This window comes from Eupeodes corollae, chromosome 1 (assembly GCF_945859685.1).
Source record: "Eupeodes corollae chromosome 1, idEupCoro1.1, whole genome shotgun sequence".
Taxonomy (NCBI): Eukaryota; Metazoa; Arthropoda; class Insecta; order Diptera; family Syrphidae; genus Eupeodes; species Eupeodes corollae.
Window position 1 is genome coordinate 219903101 of NC_079147.1, and position 25580 is coordinate 219928680.

A 25580-nucleotide genomic window follows, 5' to 3' on the forward strand; every position below is an offset into this window, starting at 1 on the left:
GGCCGATGATATCTCGAGCCTATTATTCACGTCAAACAGTAACTATATTTGGATCCATTTGCACTTCCTGAATCGCGCGTAGATTAGTGTCATCCCAAATCCAACAATTTTGCTTATTCAAGTACCCTTTTCACCAAAAATGGGCACCGTCACTAAAGATAATTTTTTGTCTAAATTTGGGATCAACTTATTCCAAACGCCCCAAAATCCACTTTACAAACAAACGATGTCGTTTGGTTTCAGCTCCTAGATCAGTTAGATTTTGTATGGCAGGCCCAAGTTACGACGAAAAATTCGCCAAGTTGTGGTCTGCGAAAGGCCAAGTTCTTGTAAGCGACGCGAAATTGAGTGCCTCGGATATGCATTTTTCTGGCAGATCGAGCGTTTCGCTGACATGCTGACATGGACTCCAATTTGGTCACCAAAGGGCGCAACGAACGCGAACGTGATTGATTAAAAGAAGATATTTTGACAAAAAATAAAAAAAGCAATACGGCCACTAGCTGTCAAATTAACCCAAACCTATTGGAAAAGCCTTTAGAACTTAAACTTTATATAATAAATAAAAGATGTTTTTTGTAACCAAAAGTCAACCTAACCCGAATATTAAAGATTTTTTTAGTTCTTGACTTTTAAAAAAATATGTAATAAACAAAATGTAATTGCCAAACAAAAATGAAATTTTTTAACGTCCAGAACCTTTCAACAATTTTTTTCTTATGTAGTACAAAAAAGCAAATGTATCGGAATGCATGTATACAAGAGAATTCAAATTTCAAAAAAAAAGGGGCTGGGATGCGACCCACACTGATAACTTCCTATCCCTTCTGTCGATTTGAATCGCTTAAAAGTTTTGTAGGTTTTCGTGTTTTTTTAAAAAGTTGTCAGTTGAATTATTCTTAAAAATTTTAAAATTACCAATAAAATTTTGCATATAATAAATATTTTGCATATCGAAATCTATTTTATTAACGAGGTTTTTAGTCGAGAAACAATTTTTACCAATTTGAGTAGCATTTCTTAGACAAAATAAAAAAAGGAATCAATTTTTATCAAATTTGAGTACTTTTTTTACTTTATGAAAAAACGGACTATTGGTATTTTATAAAAACTTTACTGATTGTCAACAAAAATATATTATGTGAGGTAAATGTGTTTGAGGCTAATATTTTTAATTTTTGAAAAGCTATTTGAGTCGAAAGTAATTTTTACCAAGTTTTAGTATTGCGTTTTTAAGTTTTATTTTTCATAAAAAAAAGCCTGTCAATTCGATTTTTCTCAAAATTTTACCAGATGTTAAAAACGTTATTATTTGTGGCACAAAATTGTTTCGGATGTGAATTCGTTTTTAGTTTATAAAATCTTCTAGGTGACAAATATTTTAGAAAATACCGTTAATTGGAATTATTTCCAAAAACATATTCGTTTGGTACTGCGTTACAATATATAATATAAAATTTAATTCAAGTCTCTAGCTCTTTAGATAACCAAAAATTTAGAGTTAGCCAAAAATTTTCACCTTTTTTTAAAACTGCTATGGTAAAAAAAAACACTCACTAAATTTTTTTGAGAGTCCTTTCTGCATCTTTTTGTATTATATTTATAACAAAATTTATTTGAAGTCGATATCTCAACTGGTTTACGTACGTAAGCACGTACGCACGGACATCTCTCTACAAAAAATTTATTTCGACAATAGGAAAAAAGAAAACTTCAAAAATCTAGAAATGTAAAAATGTTCAATTCGACAAATCGGACCGATTACAATTAAATAAAATATCCAAGTCCTGATATGCACATTCGTATGGAAATTAATGAATTATGAGCCTTATTAAAAGTCTAATGATTCATTATATTTTTTGAACACAGATTTTTAAGTACAGTTCCTGTTCCATTCAACTTCGTGTATGGATTGAATTTTCTGTTTCCGAAATGTTCAAAGAATTGTTGCTCCAAAATCGTCGATTAACAGTTGCTTAAATATCAGAAGAATCACGGCATCTGAAGGGTGAAATCTCGCCAAAAACGTAAAAATTCTGTACTGACACTACTTTATAATTCCTGGTCTCATTTTTTCATTGGTAAATTAATGTATGGTTATAAGATAATGTGACGAAAAGGTCGTTTTAACAAAAAAATCAAAGCCTATTTGTTTTTACAATATACACCAGCATAACAAATTCTCAAATGTTCCAAAATCACAAATTTTTCAAAATGTTAAAATGAGTATTGAGTATTGGAGTATTTTTGCAGGTTGTTGTTCTTTGTTACCTTAAGCCTCCATTCATGCAATTTTCAATCACTGAATCTTCAAATACGACTAATTTAATTTTGGGTTTGCAAAATAATACACACCAATAATAATCCTTAATTACAAAATCCTGAATAAACATCAACTTACAATTCAAAAAACTACCAAACAAAATATAATAATTGTAAGAACTTGTCAAAACTACTTTTTACTTCAATTCATCAGAATTGTGTTCACTTTTGTCAAAATTTAATTTTCTCCATTCAATATAATGTCAAAGCCGCACACGCATTAATCGTTACCGCTCTGAGGTGATGTGATGCTGATGACCCCTCACCGTCAGCATTTCTTTAAGAGTTCATTGATAAAAATAAATTGAGAGAAGGAAAAATTATTTCCACTCTGTCACCTTTTGGCATTCTTTCCAATTTGCTTATGGATAAGGATAAAGATGAGGATAAGGATCAGTTGCATCTAGAAGGTAGGAAGGTAGGTAGGAACAAATGTATACAAATTCGGATCAAACACCAAAACACCAAAGACCAAAAAAGGTGGATCATCCACAAAACGGTCTCACAAACAATCGATCGCTTGTAATTGGTTTCAAATCATACCCTCGGATAATCCTCATCTAATACAGTTTCCATAATGGAATTTACGAAAATGTTTTCCCACTTTTTTTCGTTTCGTTGAGGAAAAAATTACCCATTATCAAAATATCAGACAAGGTGCAAAAATACCTGAGTTTGAGACTGAGCTGAGCTGTTTTGCAAAAATAGGATGTCAATTATAGAAATACTCTTAAGCTGTGTTTTTGTTTGATGGAAAACACACACAATATAGAACGAGCTCTTAGCTCACATATGTTTTGGTTGAAGAAGGGAATTTCCGTGTTTAACTCCTGGTGGTACGGTTCGAGCGAGCGACGGAAGCAAGGCGCGACAAAAGAGGAGAAGGTATAGAAGATATAGCACCGCTGCAGCCTGGGCTAAACCAGGAAGATCCTGGGAGACCGCAGCAGGTATATATCCAACTAATTTCTTTTCTTTTTATGTTTATTATTTTTATTGCCGTTTACAAGTAGTACGAGGACGGAGGACGAGTATAGTGCTTCTATAGTTAAAGTGACTCTTTCACCCGCTCCAGTTACTATCATTAAGGGGTCTTCTTCGTCTTGGTTATATTTGAAAGTTGTGAGTTGATATATGAATATGAAGAAGTCAGCATAATTTTTTTGTTAGTGGCTTTTATAAACCCAAATATGGTGGCAGTAGTCGTTCCGATAAAGCAGGTGGCGATAGTAGTGGGGGTTATGGTGGCACAGTACTGAAGTCGATGCGATGTGTACTTCAAATGATGGGAACTTTTGCAAATGGCAATGGCATGATTTTTCGATTTTTTTTCTTTTGGGGGGAAACACGTTAAAAAAATCAAGATGCGCCACAAACATGCAAACCTGCGATATAGAAGCACTCGTGGAAGGACAATTTTGGGGTCTTATAAAGTAAATTTTTTTTGAGTGGTTATCGTGACATCGGCGCATAAAAATCATAAGAAGCGAAAATTGATATTTGTTCAATAATATAACAACAAACATTCAAATACAAATTTAGCTCTTCTTTTATTTTATATATACAAGTTCACGTTTACGTTTACGTTCATGCCTATAAATGGCAATAAGGGTTACTCATCAGGAAAAGTGTTTGACTTCGAAATGGTTTTGTATCCGGTTCAAGTGGTGGTACTTCTTAGTAACATGCTACCGCACTTCTCAATAAAGAGCACTCTCAAATGGAATGTTATAGTTAGCTTTTTTTTGTTTGTTAAATGTATAAAAAGCAATGCAGTATAATTATGAAGTGCAGAATAAGTGCGAGTATAATTAGAAGAACTAGCTTCTACCTTAATTGCAGACCAAGTTAGTCCAAATTAGTCTTCACGCGACTCACTGTCTTCTCTCATTCTGCCAAACGAGCAAACCGTATCAAATTTAGAGATTGACTCTATTATCAACACTCTAAATGCAACAATTATGTCAAGTGTCGTTCTCAACTAATAAACACCAATAACCATAAATTTGAATGTATTTAAGAACTTACAAGGAAACTTATTGATCTACCTAAATTATGGCTTAGACAACTCAAAAGACTTTACCATCGTTATCTCAATAGAGGGTATACTGAATATTGTGAACTCCAGTCAAATATCCAGTGCATAAGTAAAATTATTAAGGAAAATGTAAACTTAAACTTAAAGAAATTGAAAGGGTCGCCAATTTTTCGGGATAGATATCAGAATCTTCTATACAAAGGGGAAGAACTTGTCGACACACAGTCCAAGTTAAGTGCATTTAAGGACTTTTACACCACTAATTATTCCGAAATAGCAACAGATGACCTTATTTTGAAAATTTAGTGATCTCCACCTTTTTTTTTTTTTAGAGAAACCAATTCTGAAACTTAGACAACATTTTCATCAAATATCATCGCTCGTTCTTCTGGAAAAAGTCATCAGGCAATGATAATATTTTCAATTTTATTTTTAAAAAATGCCCGTTCTCTCTGGACACTGTGTTGCCAATTGTTTTTAACAAGTGCATTAATAATGGTTACTTTCCGAAATCATGGAAACAGGCAAATATCTTACCAATATCAAAGATAAAGGTAAGTCGAGAGATTGACAGCTTTCGACAGATCTCGCTTCTCTCAAACATCGGTAAGCTTTTTAAACGGGTGCTGGCTTATCCCTTAAACACGTTCTGTGAAGATAAAGACATCACTTCAAGAAACCAATTTGGTTTTAAAGAAGGTAAATTCACTGAAGATGCATTGCTTCTTTTCCAAGATAAAGTAGTTCACAATCTTAGGAATAAAACGTGTACAGTGTGCTTGAATATTGACCTTGAAAAAACGTTCGATTTGCTTTGGCACTTTGGTCTAATTATTAAACTCATCCTACTGAATTTTCCGAATTGGCTCATTAAGTTGAAATAAAACTTTTTCACGAACAGAACTTCTGCAATATATATACAAATACATAGGTTCTGAACACACCCTTTTTTCTCGCATTAATACAGGCGTCGCTAAAGGGTCTAGCTTAGGCCCACTTTTGTTTAATATCTTTTTGTATGATTTCTCTCTTTCATATCCCACATCGGATGAACCGAGTTCTATTCACTATGCTGATGACAACTGTCCAGCGTCCTTCTGCACAAACGGACAAGTTTGACATTGATGCCAAAACACATTACTCTCTTAGGTCTTTCTCTATAGCTACTGCCGTATACGCGTCCTTGAAATCTAATAGATGAACAGATAGTGGGCACAGATTTGAAGTTGGTGGGTTTTGCCAAGATCTGTCGTAATGTGAATATTTCTTCAATGGCGGACTTTCCTGTTCTGAAGCCAATCTGGTAGTTAATTAACATTCATCTATCAAGGTCGCAAATGATCTCAACAATGGTTTTGTTGTCGAAAAGTGTTTAAGGCAGTCGTGCCACCTCTTTAACATCGTTCTTTAAATAACAGTGTAGAACTCAATCGTCAACACTTTTTCATCTTTAAAAGACTCGTCCAATCACTCGGATAAGTCGATAATATTGACATAATTGGAAGATCAAAGCTTGATGGCAGAGACGCGTTTTGGAGTATTGCTATATTGAATTGTAGAAGATGGGTCAATGAGGATAAGACCAAGTATATATGCTATTATCATGAAAAGACATTGAACGACACATCTAAGACAAAACGTCAAAATTGACAGCTATATCTTTAAGGTAGTTGAGGTCTTTGTCTACAGGTAAAGATATTTATTTAAACAACAATAATAGCGCTGAAATCAAACCGAAAATATCTCTTGATAATCGCTGCTTCTTTACTCTTGACAATCGAGTAATAAAGTCCTCTCTAAATCAACTTATTAATGTCTCTTGAGACTTGAACCTTGTTAAGGCAAGATGAGAGCGTCCTAGGATGCGTCGAGAGAAAATTTGTAGTCGCTTTTGCATAGATGGAGAGGGGAGAAAAATATACAACGACAGACTACGACACTTATAAAACTCATATCGTTGAGTCATTTAGAGCGCTTCAGCCTTGAAATTCTTTAAATCCAGAGAGATGGTGCAGTAGAGGAAGAACGCGACTTAGGTGGCGCACGCAGATAAAGTAGAGAGAGGTTCTTAGTGAGCGAGCTGGTTGGAGACGGATGCCGTTTGAGGCACATGTACGCCCCGGACTGTAGCACCACCGGGATAAAAAGCCAGAAACATAAATACACAAGTGAACGTCTTGGAAAATAGAGACGTCACATTTTTTTAAAATAAAACGCAAAACATTTGAAATATTTTAAAAACTTTACTAATAGCTAAAGTACAATCAAAACATGTATGCTTGTTGGAATAAACCAATGACTTAACGTGGTTGCAAAGAAAATAGTAAAGAAGCGCTAAGTCGAACAAATGAGGCGGCCACTCAATTTCTTGAGATAACACGCTCATCATTTAACTTTCCCTTGTTGTTGAAACCACATGTCATCCAAGTCAGCAATCAGACGCGATAACGCTGATAGCAGTTCACAGGAACATGACTATCGTTATTGTAGGCGAAAAATATTTCCAAATAACCACACGAAACATTTATTTTCGTGGATGATTTGTTGATTCTTGACAAATATGGATTTTCATCCAACCAATAACGAAGATTTTGTTAATTGTAGAAACAATTGAGCTAAAAATATGTTTCTTGAATGAAGATAATTTTCCGATAATATTCATCTTCTTAGAGCATTTTCTCAAATACGAGTAGTTCAATTCTGGCGTCAGCTTGATCTTTACGCAATTACGCCATAATGAGATCTGACATTTAAACGCTTTGATCAACTTAAATTCTGTCCATTAAACTTGTTATTGCCTGTTTACTAAAGCAGATATTACAACCGAAAACTGGAGTTAACACTCTTAAAGTTGTGTTCAGCGACTCCGAATTTTGGTAGACACTTTTTAAAATTTTCGGACGTTGCTCGTTCGTGTAACTTAAATAAATTGGGTGGCGCAACAGTCCGTTTAGAAATTTCTCGGAGTATTGTATATCTTGCTAGGAAGTGATAAACGTTTTCGATTTGATTAAGGTTCCAAAGATTATAGTTATGATTTATATAAACCCTATAAGTTCTGCATTTCAGTTAGGATCTTAAATATTAAACTCATCTCGTTAACTGTGAATTCTTTTCGAAAGTATTTAGATTCCGCCAAAGAGTGATTCAGATTGCTCTATATCGTCCTTGACATCGACTCTTTAGCGCGGTTCAGGAATTTTGAAATATGTTTTCGTCAATTGCTGAGATGCAGTCATAGAATTTATCCTTCCATGAACTATCAATGTCGTATTATATTTAGCCGCCACTGCTTTCCAATCTTTGAACGACGTGTAACAACGGTGGAATGCAATCATGAGTACTTTTCTTTGACGTTTATTATCACATCTCCTTTAAACTTTGACAATATAGTCCGCATTTGTCTCAAGGTTTTCTTATAAGAAAACTGGAGGTAGATACGACATATATTGCATTGTTAGGTGTATTTAAAGGGACCTAAAAAACACGTTTCAAGAAATAGATAAAAACATTTTTATTGCTGGTCTTTAATAATTTACACTGTTTACAAAAATAAAAAAAACATGGCATTGTGCCGTCTGCCTAGTTGACAAAACATAAATTGAAAACTTATTTTTTATGAAATATAATTTATAAATAAAGGAATTAGGTACATGATTTAAAAAGTTTTTTTTTTGAATATTTTACTATTGAAATTAAATATTATCTTCAGAAACTTTCATTAACAATTCTCCCCCTATAATTTAGAGCCAGTTTGCAGTACATATACAGTTTTCTTACGTCGACTTTGTTGAACAATGATACAATTTTATTTTCGTTAAAAAACCCGTTCCAAGTACATTTCTTCTGATGTCTTTAAGAATTGGACATTTACCCATGAAGTGAAATACATCTTCTCTCACTTGTAGATTACATTAGGAGCATAATATTGGTTAAGTTAAGAGGTACGAGCTCACCACGCAACTTTACTATCATCGAAATTTTATCTACGCTGTATTCATCCCGAAAATAGTTCTTCGCCTCCAAATTGTGATTGAGACCCAGTTGCTTCATTAAGGCATTTCTCCCATAACATATCATCCAATTTTGCAATTAGGTGGTACAGTGATTCTTTCCATTGATTCAAATCAAAGTTATTTATGTTAAGATCCATGTCACTCTCTCTATCAAGTTTCATCCATTCTGCATACCACCCGACCTCTCGAATCGTTTAAAGTGCCACTATCTTCGGGAACCGGTAATTATTGATATTTATGATATTTTGAGCACATAATCAATCTGTTTTCGAAGTGTTCGTACAAAGAGTGGCTGCAGTCCTGTTTCCAACATAACTATACAGTTCAGTGTATTTGTTGGCAGCCGGAAGATCCTTTTAACGTAGAATCGTAACAATTTTTCCACATCTTCATATTGCTTTGCTCCCCACACTTGAGCTTATTATATATTTCTGTTTCAGAAACACCTACTTCAAGATACGCTGATGGCGGCTTTTGCACTTGTAAGCTTTCCTCTCAGATGCTTTTCCATATTTAAATTTGTTGTCAAAATCACTCCAAGGTATTTTAACTCTTTGGCAATCTCTATATTTCACCATTGTAGTTTCATTTTTTACTAATTGGACTCATCGTACAAACTAATCTAACGACTGATTCAGTTCTAAACCAATCCGACCTTTCTGTAACATTCCAAACTACTGCATTAGTATCCACACACAGGTTTTACAGGACTCTCCAAATTTTAACGACATTCCCATACCAAAGAGCTTATAGAAAAGAGCTTGCCTATTCGTCGTGTCAAATGCAGACTTCAAGTCCACGAAAAACGCGTATAACTTCTTCTTATAAATGAATCCGCAATGCTTTTCAGAACAAAGATATGATCGATTGTTGAGGAACCGGATCTAAAGCCTGCCTGAGATTCTTCCAACAGCTTATTTTCTTCAAATAATTTATTGAGCCGTGTTTGAAGAACAACTGTAAATATTTTATTACAAAAATTTAAAAAGAATATTCCTCGATAGTTCCACATTTCAGACCAGCTTCCTTTTTTGTGGATGCCAATGTCGAATAAATCTTTCGTTTAAGGAAATATCTTGGATAACTGAAAATACTTATCACATAATTCGTAACCATACACTTCATTAGCATAACAGAGTCAACTTTTAGTTGTTGCATCAAATACTTTGAATTTTACCATCGGTTCGATACATTATTAAAAACAACTTGACCAAATGCAGTTAATGGCTGATTTCACAACTGATTTTTAATCTTTTATGAGGTCAGATGTTCAAATTTTGTATTATTGTAAAACCTAAGTATTTAAATGTTTTAACTACCTCTGTTCTTTCACCATTAAGTTTCCAAGAACGATCGTTTTTGACATTATGATTATGAGATCTAAAAACCATAATCTTCGACTTTGAAGTATTTATTTAAAGATCCCAAGAGTTACAATACTGGTTAAGTTTGTTAATTTGCAGTTGTAGAGTTACCGGATTATCAGTAAGAATGACAAGGTCATCCGCATATCATTCTCACCTTAATAAGCAAATCACCATGATATACACCCCTTGGGACACTGTCTCCAATGTCTTTAATGAAAAGTGAGAAGAGCAAAGGACTCAAAATGCAACCTTGCGGGACACCCACTTCTGTCTTAAATTGCTGCGCTGTTGTATTTGAAAGAAGTTCCTCATATATTCTTAAAAAATGTTTTGATAATCCAACACCTGCTAGTTTGAAAAGTAATAGTTTTCTGTTTATAGTTTCAAAGGCAGCTTAAAAATCTACAAAAAAAAGCATAGAGATTAGTTTTCTTATCCAAAAAAAATGGTAGCGACATTAGTTAGAGTAAAAATGTGATTAACTGTAGAGAGGTTGGCTTGAAACCCAGCCTGAAAACAACTTATTTTCTTGTTTCTTTCAACCCAAAATACAAGTCTAAGATATAGCATCTAAGTAAACAGTTTTCGTAGTGAATTGAGAACAGAGGTACCTCTGGGAGATTAGGATCTTTGAAATTCTTTGGTATTTCTTCGTTGTTGAATACCCGGTTTAACCAGTCGAGCAAGCTCATTAACGTTAAGTGAAAATAATAGAGGTCCAAGAATAGAACCCTGAGGGATCCCTGCTGGGACTGTCAGAAATGAAGTTGTCAGATTTAATGATAATTGTTGTCGATTAGGTAAGTATGAGTGCAGAAGTTTCACCGCAAAAGGAGAGAATTTGAAATCATAATAAAGTTTTTGGCACAGCACAAACAAGTGTTTTAGATAAGCTGTAACTCACTGTAGAATAAAAAAAAACATTCTCCCACCGGTTTTGCTGATATATTTTTTATCATAGTCGAATTCTACAAAAGGCAATGATATAAAAAAGTGACGTTTATGATAAGTCAGTACAACGCTTCATGCTACCTAGTTAAGATAATTCTTTATTTTGTTACCTATAACATTTTTAACTTAATTTAAAAAGAATAGAAAATCTTCGTTGGTAATTATCAGTTTGGCTAAAATTGGCAAAACTTTGTAGATAACCCAATTTTGAATTGCGTCAGTAAAAACCAATAATTCTTAAATTTTTAGTACTGTTTTTAATGACTTGATGGCAAATCATTACATTTCAGAATATTCGCAAAAATATTCCCAGAATCTCCCAAAGCAAACTGCTGATTGATTAAAACAACTTTTGAAAGGGTTAATCGAAAAAATCATAATTGTTTAGGAAATGTTGATTAATCAATAAATTTTGCGATAGTTTCAAAACGAAAAATAATGACCCTTAAGTGTAGTTCATGGTCATTTTATTTAAACCTATAAAAGTATGTGTTTCCATACTTTTGCCTTCTTCTTTAAAGTTATATTTATGATCAAAACAAAAGTTATAATCAACAAAAAAACAACAACCTACATGGTTTAATCGAAGGAATTATAAAGTTTTTGAATACAAAAAAAACGTATTACTAATCTCTCTAGGGAAATACTTGTTTCTTTTTTGTATATTTATTTGATAACACTCGAGATCGTACGTATTTATTAAATCAACATAAAAATAGTTAAATGTTATATTTTTTCAATTAATCGATAACGAGATAAGAGCTTAATTAAAACAATTGGTCAAACCTCTTACTAATTTTTCAATTTTTCTTTTGTTTGTTTTGTATTCCAGAGTAGATAAGTCTACTCAAAATCATAAGTATAAATATAAATATTATTATAATCGAGACTTTTTAACAAGAGTAAGGTATGGTGTAATTGTTGATTTATTTTTTCCTGAATAAATCTTATCGCAAATATCATAAAACACAAAACAAACTCTTGTCAGAAAATATGTACAGTATTCTATAGGTGTATAGGTATTGCCCAGTTTGATTTCGTAAGAGTTTTCCCAGTTTGGTGTACTCGTATAAATCATCATCATCAGAGAGGTTTTGATCTAAATCGCTAACTTTATTATAGTACTTATGGGACTTTTATGATAAACTTGGTTCTTGAGATATATAGGTACTTACATATGTAGGTGCAAAAGATTGATTGTTTACATTGATTGACCTTAAATTCTATAAATAAGCCTTAAATTATTCTTTGAAAATATAAAGGGTTTTTCAATAAGGGCAAGTAGATGTGTGGCACGTAGCACCGTCCTGCTGGAACCACATTTCGTCTAGGTCCATTTGGTTCAATTTGGGCCATAGGAAATTAGTTATTGTTATTTTTATTAGTTGTTGACGGTGACCGCCTCATTAACGGCGTTTTCAAAAAAGTACGGACCAATTACGCTGAATGCCAAAAATCCACACCAAACGGTAACTTTTTGAGGATGCATTATCACCTGATGAACGTCACGTGGGTTGGTGTCCTCCCATATACGGCAATAATTTTTCAGACAGAATTGGGGTCCTCTGCAAAACGATTCGAAGCCCAGTCAGCGAACAAAGAGTGAAGTCTATGGTCTTGTACAGGTCGGGTGTAGGCCCAAGTCCCGATGCAAAATTGGCCAAGTTAAAGTCTGCGAAACGCCGAGTTCTTGTGCACCGAGGAATAGACTGCCCCGGGTTCTGCTGTACACTTTCACGGACCGCGGCGATGTTCTCCGCCGTTCTTGTGTTCCTTGAAAGTACGGGTGTTGGCTGATTGTTCAGTGAACCGGTCGTCTCAAATTTGTCCACCAAACGTTAAAGAGTCGATTTTGAAGGGCGCAATGCGCGCAACGTTGCGTTAACAAACACTCATCTTGATAATAAAGTTTTTTTATCATTTGAACGTGCTGTTCAATCGTGTGACTTGCAAAGATTAATTGGTATAAACAACTGAATAATAAACAAAAGATTTGACAGATGTCACCAAAAAAAATGGCAGCAACTGAGCACCCAAATTTTCCAGCCCCAATTGAAAACCCTTTTATATTTAAGTCGGGAGCTTATCGGAATTCCGCTTTTTAAAAACCCGTTTTTAAAAAATCCCTAAAAAAAATTTAAAATCCCGTCTTCTAAAATATCGATTTTTTGAAGTAAGTAGGTTAACATTCAAGCCTTTGACTCTTATTGTTATTAAATTTAATGCACGTATTAAGCAAAAACGGGATTGTCTGAATTTTACGGGATATTAAAAAGTGGAATTGTTATTGATCGGGATTTTTAATATGCTTGATATCGAACCCAACTTATTTAAGTCTGTATTGTATAGTAGAAACATAGTTAGTTTGTTGTAAATAATGCAAAAACTAAAGCGAAAGTACAAGAAAAGCCCTTTTTTGTTGTGGTTCTCGTTCAGGATTGTAAGAGAATTCAATCTTTTGGAAATGCAATTATTATACATTCACTTATTGAATTAAGATTGCATTTATTAATTTCACATCAATCATTTGACTGCAATCAATTGACAGCATTAATTGCAAACATATGTATTCTTTACATTCACTTGAAGTCTTTTCATTCACTTCAAGTCTTTGCAATCACTTGTATTCTTAACTTAAATTTTACTACACACCTTTTAATTTTGGATTTTAATCTCTTGACACCGAAAATTGGTGATCGAGGTGAATGGACAACTTTAAAATATTCTTTGAAGAGCAATTTCACTTAAGAATGTTAAGAATGCAAAGACTTCAAGTGATGCAATTATTTGATTGCATGAAATCAATGAATGCAATCTTTGTATTGAACTCATAAAAGATTACATTCTTTCAAGCATTTGCTCTTGATAGTTTTTTTTGTCGGATATGAAAAAGATTATAATTTAATTTAATTTAACTTAGAGTACTTATAAAAAACAGGTTTGCAAATGTTATCGAAATCGGTTGTAATTTAGCTGTGTTTTAAGTCGCGGCATACGTTTTACAAAATGAACACATTTGTTTCTTTAAAAAAATTTGCTTTATGCTACTTACCAAGTAAGAGGCCAGTTTCCGTGTATACCATATTGGATGTCGAAACTAAGGTTATATCCACGTTATCAATATTGATTCAGTATAGTCTAACGTAAAATTAATGTGAAGACCTCTTTCATATGAAATAAACTTCGTCGCTTAGCTCTACCTTAGTTTTGTTTTTGAAGTCACTCATAAATAATATTTTCAACGTTCAGTAAAATTCTTCATGTCTGAAATAAAAAGACGCTACGTTTTAACGATGTTATAAACAAAAGTATCTGAAATATATGAAGTTAAAAATGTTTAAAATAATAAATGTTTCTAACTCACTTAACTCTTCAAAACGATATGGACAAATTAAAAAAGTATGTTTTTGGAACGAATTCGTCTTTTAAACAAAAATCTTCAAACGAATTCCTGACAAAGTTCTAGTCCCTAAAACGAGATTAATTGAAAAATTAAAACTCGATTAAGTTGTAACCCATTTCTTCATCAAGTTGTCATGCATTAGAAGTAGTTTATTATACTCTCAAATTTGGAAGCCTAGGTTATTAGAACTCGATTTGGCAATGTTTCTAATTCGTTAACGATTAAAGGTCGTGTAATATTATTTCATTTAAGTTTACTGGATTAAAACAAAAATTACTAAAAAATGGCTGAACGTACTATGAAAAAATTTATTTCCGTTTTGTGAACAAATGACATTGGGCCATATTTATAGTTTTTTGATAATTTCTGATTTTGTCTTTGCTTAACTAAACGTTAGTTTCTGTTAGTTTAAGAAAGTAAACACGACGGAACCATTCTTTAACCTTTTTTTAAATCTATAAAACTGTAAAAATTAACAAAATGATTGAGAAAATTACGTTAGGAGGCATATTATTTGTAAATGAAAAAAAAATTAATTAAAAAATTAAAATATCAAAAGACTTAAGCATTACATTAAAATAGAAACACCAAACAGTGTTTTAAAAATTAAAAAAAAACATTTTTTTTTAAGTTGCTCTTTATTTTCTTATTTTTTTCTTTAAAACTAAAATTATCTATTATTTATAATAAAATTATAGTTTAAAATATTTAAAATTCGTTAATGTAAAAAAAGAAACAAATTTCGTACACATTCAAATAGATACACAGATTTAAAGAAATTAAATTAAATGCAAAGCTATTTTGGATTTGAAAATTGATAACGACTGTCAAGTTAGCACTACATTTTTCGAAATTTAAAAAAATTCCAAAAAGTTTTGTTAACTTTAATTTTTTTTTTAAAAAGGCGATATGTAGTATATTTTTTTAGATTCTAAAAAGTGTTATTACCATTGTTCCAAAAACTAAAAGTCGTGAAATGTGTATTTTAAAAGATATATCCCCCGATTTTTTTTTTAATGCAAAATACGTCTCTTTTTTTTAAAGCCTATATTTTAATTAAACATGAATAAGCACTTGTACAGGAACCAAAACTTGTCTTATAAACTATTATTTACGCTAATTATCTAACTTTCAGAAATAATCTCGATGTCGTTTTATTTTGTAAACATTTTTTTAGCTCTCCTTTTTGAGAAATCAAGAATTCCAAAAATGCTCCAAGTTAAATTTCCCCCAATTCGTGTCCAAATTTCGTCTTAAACTATTGGAAAATATACCTGAAGGCGAATAAAAAAATAAATAAATAGTGCCCCCCCTTGAAAGGATTTAAATGTTAAGCCAAAGCCGTATTCTTTCAGCAAAACCAAAAGGCCTTTTAGATTCCGACTCTATATTCAAAAAAATATCCCCAGCCCCCCTTTTACAAAACCCACATTAAAACAATATTTGTATACGCACAATCAATCAGATCAAATTGTTCTAAAGATTCATACAAATATGTTCCAAAATAAAGATATGTCCGTATAAGACCTAAAAGTGTACCAGTGTACTAAAACTAGTTCAATATCCAAAATCTCTCAAATCAAATTGGTACAAGGATTCAATAAAAAATGAAGATTTTTAACCGTAAAGCAAAATTTTTGAATATGAATTTTTTTCCTTAGAAAGTGCACCATTCTTGCGATCCTTCTCAACAAGTTAGCTTCAACAAGTCTTCTACGAACAATTTTGGAAGTTATTGAAAGGTATAGTTTGTTTTTTATTTCCCTAGAAGAATTGTAAGAATCTTTTTTTGGGGCGCAAATGATCTTTCAGTCTTCCTTAAAGTTTTTTCTAACTAAACAAAGCTGCAAAACTCGGGTTTAAAATATGACTATGAATATGTTCCATTTTATTTAATTTTTGTATACTTTTCAATAAAACATTTAAATGATTCTATACTGCAGATAGCATTGTGTGAGACTTCTATCTTTTAATAAAGATTGTTAAAAATTTGAATTTGCATATTAATTATTATTTTAATTATCATATAAAATTACGGAAAGATAAAGTCAATCTCATATTATTATCAATTTATTCATAATTATGATAACTCCGATGGATTTGAATAATTTTAAAATCAAATGTTATCTATTAATTAGTATTTATAATTATTTACAAAAACTGTTCAACGTGGATAGTGAGTAGGATTTTAACGACAGAGCTCTGGTAAGAAGTGAAAAAATACCCTTTTCATTATAAAACCTTTTTACGTTTTGCATTTTAGTTTCGATTTCAAGCGAAATTAAACTGAAGCCCATTTAATATTAAAATAGTAGTTTTAAATTCACTTTTTTTCGAAGTTAAAATGAAGTGAATTTCCGTGTATTAGATTTCGATATTTGCGATTTACAAGAGATTTCAATTTGCATACATTAAGTCGTTGTGATTTGATTTTGACAAAAGAAATGATTACAATCATAGAAAATGAAGCTTAGCTAGTTTTCGAAATAGACCTGTTACGAAAAATGGTGCAGTATCTGAGGAAGCCGATAAAGCATTCAAAACAATATTTTATCAAAACAAACACTACCGATAAAAGTCAAAGTAGAATCTTACTACGGATGGGATTTTGACATTTATACGAGTCTTGAATGGATCTTAGTGATTTCGTTCTCAAATGTTGGTACGATTGATATTGCTGTGTTCTTTGAGCAGTTGTGCATTTGGAATCATGTGTTTTCCATTGGGGAGCAAAATCAATCTGGTACTCTTGATATTATTTAGTTTTGTTAATGAAAATGGACTAACTGGGTTTATTTTGCAAAAGAAAACAATAGAAAAGATAACTAAGTGTTGGTATGTTTCCACCAAAGGTTTATCTCAGTTTAGATTTAATAAATCTGTTCCACTGCACAAGAAGATTTAAAAATGATTTAGTTTGACAGCACTTTCTAAAATGCAAATGGTGTTTCGATGTTTCTTATGAAGTGCAAGTGAGATAGTTTGAATCGTGTTAAAAAATGAAGAACTGATTAGTTCAGCATCATATAAGAATATGATTTTTTTTTTGATTAAAACAAAACTATATTTTGTGTACACAAACATGCAAACTTACTGAAAAATATGGTTGGAAGAAAGCATGCCCGATAAGTGGAATCTCAGTATAGTTTGCGCGATACAAAAAAAGGAGACCATCTAAATTGCTCCAAGTACAGAGGCATCAGTCTCCTTAAAATTGCATATAAGATCTTCTCTGCAGTATTATGTGAACGTCTGAAGCCATTCGTCAACAACCTGATTGGTCCTTATCAGTGTGGCTTCAGACCAGGTAAATCCACTATCGACCAAACATTCTCACTACGGCATATCTTAAAAAAGAAACCAGGAACTTTAAATCGATACCCACCTATATTTTATCAATTTTAAAGCCACGTATGACAGTATTTATAGGATAAAGCTCTAAAGAGCAATGTCTAGTTTTTGCATCCCTGTCAAACTCATCCTTTTGTGCAGAATGACGATGGAGAATGCACGCTGCTCTATCAAGGCTGGAAAAGAGCTCACCGATACATTTGATGTCAAAAAAGGTTTAATATCGTTCTGGAAAGAATTGGGCTAAACTCAACCGTCAAAATCAGAGGCACAATCTTTCAAGGGTCCATCCAATTACTTGGATACGCATATGACATTGACATAATTGGAAGATCAAAGGGTGATGTCAGTGGAGCGTTTTTGAGCATTGCGACGGTAGCGAAGGAGATGGGTTTAGTGGTCAATGAGGCAAGAACAATTACCATCTATAAGACACTCATTATCCCGGGTCTCATTTATGGCGCTGAGGCCTGGACCTCTCAAAGAAAGATGAGACCGTCTTAGGATGGTTCGAGAGATGGAGAATGGAGGAGAAGATATAACGACGAACTGTACGGGCTGTACAGCGACAGAGGAAGACCGCGACTCAGGTGGGTGAAGACATCAACCAACTTGGCGTGCGAAACTGGAGACAGCTAGTTAGGGACAATTTGCGAGCTGGTTGGAGACGCATGTTGGTTGAGGCCCAGGTTCGGCCCGGACTGAAGATTTTCAGGGCGTATGTTGGACACAGCGCGCCTTATGCGCAGCAAATGTATTTCATCAGGAGTAATTATGAAATGGCAAACCAAACAGAGCATAAATCAAGTTTCAATTGTCAAAAAGCCAACTCCGAAAAAAGGACTACAAAACTATCACACAAAATGCCATTTTCTTAAAGGCTTGTTAAAACTTACAAAACCAAAATTTAATCGAAACCATTCTTACTTTAACTTTATAGGAATTTATTGACGCATTGATAATTATTACGTTTTAATAATTTAAATGAACTTCAGACCAAAGGAATATATTAATTCCGTGAAAAAACTTTATGAAAGTTAAAAAAAAAATACCATTTGCCTATCTACTAATAGATCTTATAACTGTCATAAAGCCACTCAGTTTGACAAAATAGGCCAGGAAAGTAGACCAAGCTGGATCTTCTAATACCCTTTTTTTACAAGTATTTTTTTTGTTAAACTAATTCAATTACAACATATAAATTATACCTACTTCAAAGTTCAAGAGGAGTTTAGTACAAATTGTGTAGGTTATCCTAAGATCCTGTTTCATAAAAGGTACCTTCTTAGTAAGTCACATTGATGTCTCTATCATCTACCTATATACAAACTGATAACTAGATTATGTCAATATCATAATCTTTGTCCAATGCTATCTGTTTATGTTTTTTTGTTTTTTTTTTCTGAATTTAAATACCCAAACATCGATAACAGGCTTTGTACAAAAATGTATATCGTGTCCAACAGCAATCTTCCAATATCTAATCCTAATCACTGCTACTCTAAAGACAAAAACCCACACACCCTGTCAACAAAATGCATGCATTACACACAAATTACTGTTTATTAAGTTCTATACGCCGTCTACCTCCTATAGACCCACTCTGTCTCTAGACACCCTTACCTACTTTACCTGAGATACTTAAAAAAGTCGTGCTTGAGTTTGCTATAGTGCTAGAGAAGAGAGCGAAAGGCAGGATACAACAAAAATAAGAATGATAATAATAACCGAACCACTAACTATTTCGAATAGCACTCGTGCTTTAGGAATAAATAAATTACATTCCTCTTCCATTTCCCATATTAGAAACCTCCGATTCGTAGGTATATACCAACTCTAAGGATTAAATTTATTTCTGCCATTGAAAAGAATAAAAGTATCCAACAACTACATCTGCTCATTCGATAGATAACCCTCCTTAATAACAATAAAAAAACGTCCTTCTACACGGAACCGGCAGCAGCAGAAATAAAAGGATTCACTCCAGCAATAATAATAATAAAGCTGGAGCCTATAATGCCATCTATACAAAATAATATAAAACACAATTCAACACAAACAACAACTACAACAAGTACCAAGCATCAGAGTAAAAAAAAAACAAAATCACAGGATACAGGATTTCAGAATAAGGGGCGTGCCCACATCGCTAGGTCTGTGAAGTGCCGAAAGTACCTTCTTATGTAACAATGGCCTCAAACTCTACAAAATCTACATTCTACAACCATAACCAAACCAAACCAAACCAACCCTCAACTCAATACTCACCTCACCTCACTCAAGTATATCAAGACTCTAGCCTCTGGTAGCTTTTCGCTTATTTCGCGTGTCTTCTGTGTATCTGTATTCTGTATAGAGGGAAAAAGGACTCTTCAAAAGTATCGCTTCGCACTCAAGTTCATTTATGCGCTTGCCTACGATACGAATACACTCAAACGAAAAAACCTCTTCACACACCACTTCAGAGCGGACCACTGTGATTGGCTCAGGGCTCATCTTCCCTTGTAATCCCTGAGTACCTAAACAGGCCTCCAGACAATGACCGGGGACGGAGGTTATGCTATGTTCTGTTGGTTGGCTGGTTAGCTAACTAAATATATATGAGTCTGTTATTATTGTCAGTCGCTTTGCCTGCTGGCTCTGTTCCATCGTCCTTGTTCGTATGAGAGGCTAACCACTTTCCACTTTCCACCGTCGTCATAAGTGGCCTGCTCATCGTTGAGGGTTTGAGGGTTGAGTCGAGTCGATTCGAGTTCTATGCTATGCTTTGCTATGTTATGCTATTGAAGACTCGTATAATACTCAACACAAAAAATAAATAATGTTTTATATGAGTGTATGCCATGATGGTTAAATATGTGTGTGTTAGTGTTAAGAGGAGGACATTCGAGAGGCCGCCAAGAGGACATGAGAAGAAGCCACTTAACGTGGACTGTTTTAGTTCTTGATGACACTTCAGATCGTTTGAAAGCGGAAAATATTTATCTTCTCGTGCCGTGCGTCGTCGGGCGAGTTCGTTGAGCATCATCACGCAATAAATTATATAAATTATTCCGTTCATTCGCGTAAAATTCAAATATCTTAAATTTTATGTTTTTTGGATTTCCGGTGAAATAATTTACACACCTTAACATAGATATCCTGCTTATCTATAAAACTACAAACAGTTTTTATTTGAAAGTGACACACCACAACATTTTGCCTAATTGGGTTGCATCAAAAGGATACGTTGTTGCAACAGTGAATGTGATTTTTGAATTGGAATTTGTACGAGTATATTGCAACATTCAAAGTGGCTGAGAAACGTAAAAGGTCTCCGTCGACTTCAAGGTCGCCGATCGAGACAATCAGTGTTAAGGAAGAGCTAAGAATACCGTCGTTTGGACACGCTATGGGAAGTCTTATGCATCATCATCCTGCGGCAGCTGCAGCAGCAGCAGCTCCATTTCTAACCTGGTCACCTATATTGCTGCCTCCGTGGGGACATGCTTTGCTGCCAGCAGCTTTTTACCCAGCCGCACTGAGGAATGCTTTACCAGGGTAAGGCACACACCACTATATCTAAACATTTTTAAAAACTTTTGGATACTTTTATGTAATGTGCAAAATATACGAAACTTAGATCTTGTTATCGAGTAATTCTTAAAGACGATTTTTTTACCTATATCTGATGCTGTAGTCAGCATCCTGTTTTTTAATATCACATTAACGATGTGGATTGTGGAAATGAGTTAAATGGAATAAGGTCATCCAAACACACTTTTTTTAAGTACACATTTCTTCTCCGAATCGAAGGAATAAACGCTTACTTCAAGCTAAAGACTTAACGATCAAAGAGCATAGATAGAAATGTTGGCTAAAATAATTTGATACCAAGTGCTATATTTTCAAGTGAAGTCTTGTCCGTCTTTCGCTCCATTCCAGCTTCCGTTCTGGTGTAATTTTTGAAGAAATACAGGGCGACAATTCAGCAAAGTACATCCAACTTTTGTGTTGTCCTTGATTGCAGGAAATAAAGCAACTGAAATATGCTTTTGACTCGAAAATAATAGATTTTTTCAGTTTCAATCAAATAAATATAAATACACCGATATTTTTTAATAGCCCAGTAAAATAAAAAAGAGGTCAAACTCGGTATGAGAGACAGTTAGCCGAAAATGTGTGTTAACCTTTTTTTTAGTGTTCAAAACATTGTGTAAAAAGTCTCTCAAAGTCCAATGTCCCCGTATCGTAAGTCAAAGACCGCTATTTTCGAGCTTTTTGGTGATCATTTCCATTTCTATATGTTCAATGGTTTTAGTCGCCACCCTTTAAAAAATTGTAAAGCACACAGTGTTCTTCTATGTTTCCCTCAACCACTTCAGAGGAAGAGGTTAAAACGACCTCAATATTCAAAAATTCAACACTTTTTTAAATGAAAATCTTCGTAAAAAATTAAAGTTTATGAAAAATTAATATATTTTCTTTTATCTAAGCTTTTATCTACAAAAAGTACAGCATAAAATAAATATTTTATATCAGCGTTTCAATTTTTCAAAACATGAATGGTGAGGAAATGATTTGGACCCTCAGGAACAGTTGGGATTGCTTCACAACGAATTCCTAAAGGTCAAATGTCCATTGCAACGCATTTTTTCTACAACCACAGCGTTACCACAAGTATTATTCGAATTACACGAAATTATTTTAAGTAATTCATATTAAGGTTTTAATAATATTTTTGAGATTTTATTAACATTTTTGTAATTGGCTCCAGAAATCAGTTCTTAAGCACCTAGCTCCATCACTGGACTTCTAAATCGGTTCAGATTAATCTTACGCATTTTAAAGAAATAGTTCTTTTCTTGCGCTCTAACTTTATGCTTAGCGGTCCGCATTTTTAGTGTTTGAAAAAATGGTAGTAACAAACAAATAAAACAATTGTATGCTTGATAATTTTGACATTGGTATATTAAGGTTTTCGCGACGGCCTGTAACTTACGACGCGAACACGAGTTTTAATGAGACTTCTTACACAATATTAAATACACCTATAGAATGGTGTAAGCAAAATTTTCGGCTTACTATCTTTCAATCAGAGGTAAAACCCGTATTTTACTAGACTAAAAGTAAAGAGGTGACTTTAACCAGTCTCATCACAAAAATATGTGAACCATAAATCCTTATAGAGGTTTAAGATACTCTGAATTCAAATCCGTCCGAACTCCATATTTACTAAAACGTGATTAAGAAGCTTTAAGAATTCAAAATCATCACAGCAAAACCCGCCAAATGAGAGAACAAAAATTACATTTTAGAACTCGAATATTAAGGCTTGAAGTATATTGAAAGCTTTGGTATTTAATATTTCCAATTTGTTTAAACATGGGTGAATAGTTTTTATCAATACCAATCTAGGTACACAGATTATCAGACTAACTAAGGAATACAAATAATATTCTTAAAATGAATTCTCAATTTTATTTAAGATTTTTGAATACGTTGAAACTATATACAGTCAAACGTCCCTATAGCAAATTTGCACAAGAGGAGGAAATTATTTCGTTCTAGAGAAAATTCGTTATACAGAAAAGTTTTGTTTTTACTTTTATTTAAAGAAGTCCGTGATTTTAGTTTGGATAACATTCTTCAATTTTTCTTTTTTAACAAAATCGTCTAATAAATTGAGAGATTCAAATGAATTAGTCGGTACCTTACTCTTCATCTCCAGAAAGGTTTGAAACACGTCAATAGCAATATCTGTTTTTTGAGTCAATCGTTTTGCAATTTTGTTAATTATCAACAACTTTTTCTCAAGAGAAATGCTACTTTGAGACATTTTCAATTTTATTCACTGATGCCTGGACATAGAATGCTTGGATTTAAAATCTTGGGGAAACCCTCCTACAAAGGTTTTATTCTTTCTTTGCATGCTGTTGTTTTTAACAGAAAATTGTTTGAAAAATTTCGTTATGTGGAAACAAAAACGTATGAGATTTGGATTTCCAGCAACAAAATTTGTTCGTTGTACAGAAAAATTCGCTTTATGGAAATTCGTTATAAGGAGATCAAAACACACCAAAAAGGTAACCAAAAAGATGTGTACTCAATATCAATTCGTAAAAGAGAGATTTTCGTTATAGGAAAGTTAGACCGTATCAGTGTTGGGAAATAATGGTTACTTTTCGTAATTAATATTAACTGTTCATTTTTTTCATTAAAATAACAAGTAATTCTATTTGAAAAAATATATATTTTAATTATTTCTAATTGTAATTAAAAAAACATGCATTTCAATTACTTTTGATTGTAATTGAAATAATGTACTTACTAATTACATGTAATGGAAAATTGTTTATTTAAGTTAATGTAATTGATTTCCTTATTTAACAATTCAAAACAACACACATGAAAGAAATCAGAATTTCAGGAATTCATTTTGCAATATCGCTTTAAATGTTTTCGGCTAAAATAATATGAAATTACGTTTGTTTGTAACGATTACGATTACGACAAAGTAATCATTATTGTTTTTCGAATCATTACTTTAAAATGACTTTAAATTAATATAATTTAACTGCAAGTAATTGATTCTTTTCAACTACATGTAATTAGTAATTGAAATTCTTCAATTACACTTTAAAGTAATTAAAAAAAAAGGTATGGAGATTTCAATTACAAGTAATTGTAACTGAAGTTATTTGTAATAATTTTTGATAGTTCTTTTTATTATTAATATGACATATGAAATACTGACTGTTTTTCCAATTGCATTCGTTTTTTTGAAATTAATTCTGCAAAACTTTCCGGAAATGTTTGTTGCTAGAATTTGACAAAATTTGAAAATTTCAAATTCATAAACAAAATAAACTACTAATCGCAGTATTTGAATACATGATTGGACAGCATACAAAAAAAATCACAGAAAACCTTACAAGAGTAAAGAAAATACTTATTTTAGGTTTCTTATTAATAAATAATAATAACTCTTAATCATTCCTGCGTGCAAGTACTGTTGTCAGGGATTGAAGGGGCCTACAGTTTATATGCCGAATCCGAACAGCTAACTTGAGAAAGCTCTGTTCATGACAAGAATTACTCTTGGAGAATTTGTCAATTCTTCGCAAAAGGCAGTTAAAAAAAACTTTTAGATGGCATAGGCATTAATCGAACCTAACACCTCTGGCATGAGAGTCCAACGCACAACCATCATGCCACGGCTACTATACTTAGGTTTGTTATTGGCAACTAAAAATTCGGTTTATATCAAAGTCGTCTACTGGCAGCCGAACAAACAAGTATTTCAAACGCACCTAATTAAAATATCTTCAGCCGATGAACTTATTTCGTCCCTTCCTTCTTAAGAACAAATTTGAAAACATAAAACCCTACAAAATTGTAAGCTATATCTTTTTCAAAAACATTTCCGAATACCCTACGTCATGTTTAATTTTTTTCTCAAAAACAATATTATCTACATCCGGAAACATTTAATAAGTTTCCTTATTTCGATCCGATTAAATTTGTCAAAACCTGTGAAAAGCCATACCAAATACCTTCATCTTAAATATAATTGAAATTAACTTCTGTAAGATTTATTTCGTTTGTTTATGTAAATCATAAGATCATCTTAAATGTTTGTCAGTTAAGGATAACATAACATTTTCCTATTTTTTGTTTTGCAATCTCCAAGGCATCAAGTGCGAGTAATCCCCTTAAAATCCGACCTCAAACCTTTAAACATACAAAAATTTAATTAAAAAAAATCTATATATACAAATAGGTAAATACCTTACATATGTAGATATAGTATATATGGGAAAATCCTCAAATAAGGATATTATAGAAAAAGATACATTTATGCTCATCGCATAATGTAGTTATACCTGGACATTGACACCTTTTGCACCTCATCATATAGATAAAAGATACACATCGTTGCCGGCCGCATAGAATGCGTGAAATACAAAACACATGTTTTAGATTGCTGCGGGTTTTTCAGTCAATTTTCCATCGAGGATTTCTGTGTCTGTTGGAAATTCTAGAATTCCCCAGTTTCAGATCGCCAGGTTGTGCCGAACTGCCGCCATATCATCCACAAAATTTATTTGTTTTTATGAAGATAAACGCGAAAATCCTGTAAAGAAATTGAT

At 32.9% G+C, this 25580-nt stretch overlaps 1 protein-coding gene across 2 annotated transcripts in view; it reads left to right on the forward strand.

Annotated features, from left to right (window-relative positions):
* LOC129942750 (homeobox protein vnd) overlaps positions 1-25580 on the forward strand; it is a 45892-nt gene that overhangs the window by 9339 nt on the left and 10973 nt on the right. Inside the window, exon 1 of one of the 2 annotated variants that reach the window (XM_056051807.1) lies at positions 20389-20988. The exons of the other annotated variant lie outside the window; for it this stretch is intronic. Coding sequence (XP_055907782.1) covers positions 20840-20988 — 149 coding nt within the window. The 5' untranslated portion in view covers positions 20389-20839. Of the gene's footprint in view, positions 1-20388; positions 20989-25580 lie in introns of those variants that run through there. 2 annotated transcript variants of the gene reach the window in all.